Below are 6,297 nucleotides of genomic sequence, written 5' to 3'. Positions count from 1 at the left end.
GTTAAAGTTCAATTCGTCACGGAGCCCAACTTTTCTGACAATACAATCAAGATCAAGGGTTTAGTGCAATACTCCTTTACTTGGTTCCAGCAGGATGTAATATGGTGGCAGGTTTGCTATCTACTGCTCCCTTATCTTATAACTGATTTCAACTTGATTGGTGTCCCAAAAGAGTGGGGTTTCCTTAGGCCATTGTGATCTATGTGACACACATAGAGTACTGTCTCTTCCTTTTCATAGGGACAAGAGGAGAGTATTGCTCTATGAGCTGCTTCCCCAAGCTCCTGATGCAGGCTGGACCGACACTACCCCTCACCGCGCGATGTTCACTCATCCTCCATCCAGCTCCAACTCCAACTAACCCCAGCTTCCTGAAAAAAATCCTCCCTTGGTGAGAAGAAGGTAAGCCCACTATTGCCAAAAGGGGGGGAAAAATTGAATGGTTAGTGTAGCGGAGAGCTGATATTCCACAGCCAATCTCCACCTAAGATCCCAGTGAGGCTCAGGAACAAGTATCATAAATCCATAGAGTAGTAATTCCAGCAGGCAAAATAGTCCAATAATATCCCAACAGCAATCCCAATGACTGGACGACACACAGCATCAGGAGCAGAACTAACTTTATTTTGACATGGCACACACTTTAACCCCCCCAACAGCCTTATTTACATACAATGGGGCACATAGATGACCATGGTACAAGGAAGGGTGGGGACAGACAATAGCAAGGGCTGATGGGAGATGGAGGAGGGACAGAACAGCTAGATTACTGGTCTCTCAGTGTCCCTGAGACCACACCCTGCTGGGAAAAGAATGGGACAGGAAATAAAAAGGGGGAGGGGAGGAGGCACAGAAAAGCAATGCATCCAACACAGTAAACATTACAGTTTACAATACATAGCCATACAATCAACCGAATGTCGTCCTACATGATCCAAACAGGCCAGGCTAAATACAATCCGCTACACTGCTCCCCCTTGCCCACAAGCCGGCATACACAGTCTGATCCAGCACGGATCGGCTTGGGGATGTCCGGGGTGCTCACGGATCATTTCTCCAAATCAGTTTGTCTCGACAACCCGTCAGCGTTTCCATTTTGTTTGCCCGGGCGGTACTGAATATTAAAGTCAAAAGGCTGCAGCGCCAAACTCCAGCGCAGCAGCCTGGCATTGTCCCCAGCCACCCGGTTCAGCCATACTAACGGGTTGTGATCCGTGAGCAGGGAAAAAGCCTGTCCATATAAATACGGCTGTAACTTCTTTAGGGCCCACACCACAGCCAGGCATTCCTTCTCGATGGCGGCGTAGCTTACTTCTCTGGGTAACAGTTTGCGACTGATGTAAGCCACGGGGTGTTCTCCGCCATCGGCCCCAACTTGGCTCAGCACTGCCCCCAATCCAAACATAGAAGCGTCTGTGTGAACAAGAAAACGTTTAGTTGGATTGGGAGCTGCCAAGACAGGGGCATTAATAAGTGCATTTTTCAGATGTTGGAAGGCCTGCTCACACTCCGGGGTCCAGGTTACTTGGCGGGGAAGGTTCTTACGGGTCAGGTCAGTAAGGGGTTTGGCCAGGGCGCTATAATTGGGGACAAACTTTCTGTAATATCCTGCGGTCCCTAGAAATGCCAACACCTGAGTCTTAGTCCTAGGGGTAGGCCATTGGGCTACAGCCTCTACTTTGGCTGGTTCTGGCTTCTGTTTCCCACAACCCACTCGATGGCCCAGGTACTGTACCTCGGCCATTCCTATACTGCATTTGGCCGGTTTCAACGTCAAACCGGCCTCCCTAATCCTGTCTAGAACCGCTCCTATATGGGTTAAGTGCTCCTGCCAGGTATTGCTAAAAATTGCAATATCGTCGAGGTAGGCACAGGTGTAGTCCTGGAACCCATCTAGAAGTCGGTCCACCATCCGCTGGAACGTAGCCGGAGCGTTTTTCATCCCAAATGGCATAACCTTAAAGTGGTATAGGCCGAATGGGGTGACAAAGGCTGACTTAGGGATGGCGTCCGGAGCCAGGGGTATCTGCCAGTACCCCTTACACAGATCAATAGTAGTGAGGTATTGGCCTCTGGCCATCCGGTCTAGCAGTTCATCTATCCTGGGCATCGGATAAGCGTCTGATACAGTCTTTTCATTCAACCTCCGGTAGTCTACGCAGAAGCGGGTTGTACCGTCCCGCTTTGGTACGAGGACTACCGGAGATGCCCATGGGCTGTCTGAGGGCTCAATCACCCCCAGCTGGAGCATCTCGTCGATCTCCTTACGCATATTCTCTCGCACCGCTTCAGGGATGCGGTACGGGGTCTGGCGCATGGGTAGTTGCCCTGGGGTTTCTACTCTGTGAGTGGCCAGAGGAGTGTACCCAGGCACATTGGAGAAGGTCTCCTGCTTCTCTCTTAGCAGCTGTTGTACCTCGGTACGTTCCTGTGGGCTCAGCCGGTCCCCCAGTACAACTTCTCCTAAATCCCCAGACAGCTGACCGTCCCCCAGTAGATCCGGCAGGGGAAGACTGTCAAACTCTTCAGAGCTGGGTGCACAAATAGCGGTCACCTCTTCTGAGCGTTCCTGGTAGGGCTTCATCATGTTCACATGGAGCATTCGTCGCCCTCCGGTCCCTGCGCAGGGGCCAATTATATAAGTGGTGTCACATCTCTGTTCCACTACTTTATAAGGGCCTTGCCAGGCGGCCTGTAACTTATCATGTCGGACAGGTTTCAAAATTAAAACTTTCTGCCCAACCTGGAAGCTACGGTCCCTGGCGCCCCGATCGTACCATGTGCGCTGGCGCGTCTGAGCCGCCTGGAGGTTTTCCTTTACCGTCTTGGTTAGAGCTTCCAAGCGATCTCGGAGCGCCAACACATATGGTACAATGGGGGTGCCGTCTGCGCTCCTGTCTCCCTCCCAATGCTCCCTAATTAAGTCCAGCGGTCCCCTTACTCTCCTCCCGAACAACAATTCGAATGGGGAGAATCCTGTGGATTCCTGCGGCACCTCCCGGTAAGCAAAGAGGAGGTGAGGCAGGAATCGTTCCCAGTCTCGGTGGGTCTCAGCAAAGGTTCGGAGCATTTGTTTTAAGGTGCCATTGAACCGCTCGCAGAGCCCGTTGGTCTGAGGATGGTAGGGGGCACTGATTATAGGTCTGATTTTGCAAAATTTCCAGAGGTGCTGGGTGACCTCTGCAGTGAATTGAGTACCCTGATCCGAGATGATCTCCCTGGGTAATCCCATCCGGGAGAAAATCTGCATCAGGGCCTCTGCCACGGTTTCTGCGTGGATGTTTGTCAAGGCTACGGCCTCTGGGTAGCGAGTGGCGTAATCCACCACCGTCAAAATATACCTCTTGCCAGAGGGGGTAGGTTTCCGGAGGGGACCTACTATATCTACGGCTATTCTATGGAACGGTTCCTCAATTATAGGTAGCGGGTGTAACTTTGCTTTCCGCCGGTCCCCCCTCTTCCCTACCCTCTGGCACGTATCACAGGTGCTGCAATATTTGCGTACTCCCTGGCTAATTCCTGGCCAAAAGAAACTTTGGGTCAGCCGATATCTAGTACGACTGACCCCCAAATGTCCGGATAACGGAATATCGTGCGCTATCCGGAGCAGTTCGGCTCGGTACCTCTGTGGTACAACTAGCTGTCTCATAACGATCGGGTCTGACCCAGCTACCTGCTTGTCTGACTCCCTGTATAATAGCTGCCTATCCCATACAAATCTTTCCCCCTCCGCCCCCGGTTGGTCAGAGGTGACTTTGTCTCTATATACCTGTAGAGTAGGGTCAGTGATCACCTCTGCCGCAAATTCGTCAGGAGGGGCCCAAGGGACACAGTCTAGGGAAGGGGAAGGTTGTCTTACCTGGACCTCCGGCAGTGTGTTGTAGTCCTGGGTGCGGGCCTGTTGCCTGGTGACCACTGGATGTGCTTCCTCAGTGGTTGTGGTTTGTGGCTCAAATGCAGATGTGAGCTTTCCCAGGTCATTTCCCAGTATCACCTCTGCGGGTAATTGGGGCATCAACCCCACCTCCACAGTCCCTGACCCCGCACCCCAATGCAAATGAACCCTTGCTGTATTCAGCCGATATACGGCTCCCCCAGCAACCCTGACAGCCACAGTCTTATTGGTTTTAGCTTTGTCCGCGACCAAGTGGCTTTGGACCAAGGTTATGGTTGCTCCCGAATCTCTGAGTCCCTGCAAAGGTTTCCCCTCCAGGTATACTGTTTGCCTGTGGTGCTGCCGATTATCCGCCTGTGCTTGTAGTGGGTTGGCTTCGTGGAGTACTTCCCACTGTTCTATAGTGGTGACTGGAACTGCAGAGCCATAAGCGGTGGGTGTCTCCTCCTGATAGTGGTGTGCTGCTGCTCTCGGTGGTGGTCCTGGTCGAATCCAGGTGGATCGGTCTCTAAGCTGCGGGCATTCTTATAGTGTCCCCACCTCTGGCACTGGTGGCATTGCACAGAGGAGGGTGGGCGAAACCTCGGTTGAGCCGCTGTAGGAGCTGGTGGGGGTAGCGGTCTCAGTGGTGTGTTGGTGCTAGCTGAAAATTGGTTTCCCCCTAGAGGTCGCACAGCTGGTTTAACACCCACAAGCTTGTGCTGCCTGCGGGCATCCATATAGTCATCAGCCTTTTTAGCTGCTTCTGTGATAGACGTGGGGTTACGGTCTCTCACCCATTCCTGCAGGTCTGCGGGTATCCCATCATAGAACTGTTCTAGCTAGCAGCATTTGTAATAGGTCCTCCATGGACTGTGCCTGGTTCGCCTGTACCCATCCGAGGGCTGCCCTTTGTAAACGGCAAGCCCATTCTGCATGCGAGTCTTTTTCAGCTTTTTTCAATTCCCTGAACCGTCTCCGGTATGCCTCTGGTGTCATAGCATATCGGGCCAGGATAACCTCTTTGACACGGCTGTAATTCCTAATTTCCGTATCTGGTATCGTACGGTAGGCTTCAGCTGCCCTCCCAGTTAACCGTCCTGCTAAGATGGGTACCCAATCTTCCATATGTATTTTATGTAACGTGCATAGTCTTTCAAAGTCTTGGAGGAATGCATCTATATCTTCCTCCGCTTCTACATACATTTTAAATGCCTGGTATGGAATTTTTGGCTTACCCTCTTGCACCATAGACACTGCTGGGCTTGGTGTTTGTGGTCTCCTTTGCCGCGTTATAAATTCTTGAACCTCTGTCATTGTCTTGGAGATAATTTCCACTGGTGGGTTCTCCCCATAAAATGACAATCTGAATAAGAGCTGCCTTTGGAACTCTGCTTGCTCTGTTCCGTCTGTCTCGTCCCTCTGTGCAGTGACCGAATCATCCTCTGTTCGGATTTCTGCCATTATTTCAGAGATAAGTGTTGCCTTTGTTTTGTTGCTGGCTGAAATACCTCTTGCTTCCAGAAGATCTTTAAGTGTGGATCGTTTTAAAGTGGAGTAATCAATCTCCATTAATCCTTGTTCCTCTGTGAGTCTGGATCCCAGCGCTGCCAACCAATGTAGCGGAGAGCTGATATTCCACAGCCAATCTCCACCTAAGATCCCAGTGAGGCTCAGGAACAAGTATCATAAATCCATAGAGTAGTAATTCCAGCAGGCAAAATAATCCAATAATATCCCAACAGCAATCCCAATGACTGGACGACACACAGCATCAGGAGCAGAACTAACTTTATTTGGACATGGCACACACTTTAAACCCCCCAACAGCCTTATTTACATACAATGGGGCACATAGATGACCATGGTACAAGGAAGGGTGGGGACAGACAATAGCAAGGGCTGATGGGAGATGGAGGAGGGACAGAACAGCTAGATTACTGGTCTCCCAGTGTCCCTGAGACCACACCCTGCTGGGAAAAGAATGGGACAGGAAAAAAAAGGGGGAGGGGAGGAGGCACAGAAAAGCAATGCATCCAACACAGTAAACATTACAGTTTACAATACATAGCCATACAATCAACCGAATGTCGTCCTACATGATCCAAACAGGCCAGGCTAAATACAATCCGCTACAGTTAGTTTCATTCTTATCTGTAGGACTCTGCCAGACCTATGCCATCTGCTGGAAACCAGGTACATAGCATCAAATGCAATATAAGTTAACAGTTGCATAAATACAATACTTAGTAAGGAGGATGTTAATTAAATACAGTAAGGAACAGAAGTATTTGAACACCCTGTGATTATGCAAGTTCTCTCACTTAGAAATCATGGAGGGGTCTGAAATTCACGTTGTAGGTGCATTCCCACTCTGAGCGACAGAATAAAAGAAAAAAAAATCTGGAAATCACATTGTATGA

General features: G+C 50.4%; 1 protein-coding gene across 1 annotated transcript; it reads right to left on the bottom strand.

The window, feature by feature from the left end:
• Positions 1 to 913: 913 nt before the first annotated feature.
• Positions 914 to 5,575, bottom strand: LOC122943789. Its single transcript, XM_044301826.1, has 2 exons — positions 5,113 to 5,575; positions 914 to 1,413 (listed from the first exon to the last, which is right to left on the bottom strand). Exons 1-2 carry the CDS (start codon positions 5,444 to 5,446, stop codon positions 1,049 to 1,051), a joined length of 699 nt encoding a protein of 232 aa, XP_044157761.1. The 5' UTR covers positions 5,447 to 5,575; the 3' UTR covers positions 914 to 1,048.
• Between the last annotated feature and the right edge of the window lie 722 nt (positions 5,576 to 6,297).

Source organism: Bufo gargarizans, chromosome 7 (genome assembly GCF_014858855.1).
Source record: "Bufo gargarizans isolate SCDJY-AF-19 chromosome 7, ASM1485885v1, whole genome shotgun sequence".
NCBI lineage: Eukaryota > Metazoa > Chordata > Amphibia > Anura > Bufonidae > Bufo > Bufo gargarizans.
The sequence above is the reverse complement of the archived record's forward strand: the minus strand, read 5'-3'. Positions and strand labels throughout refer to the sequence as shown.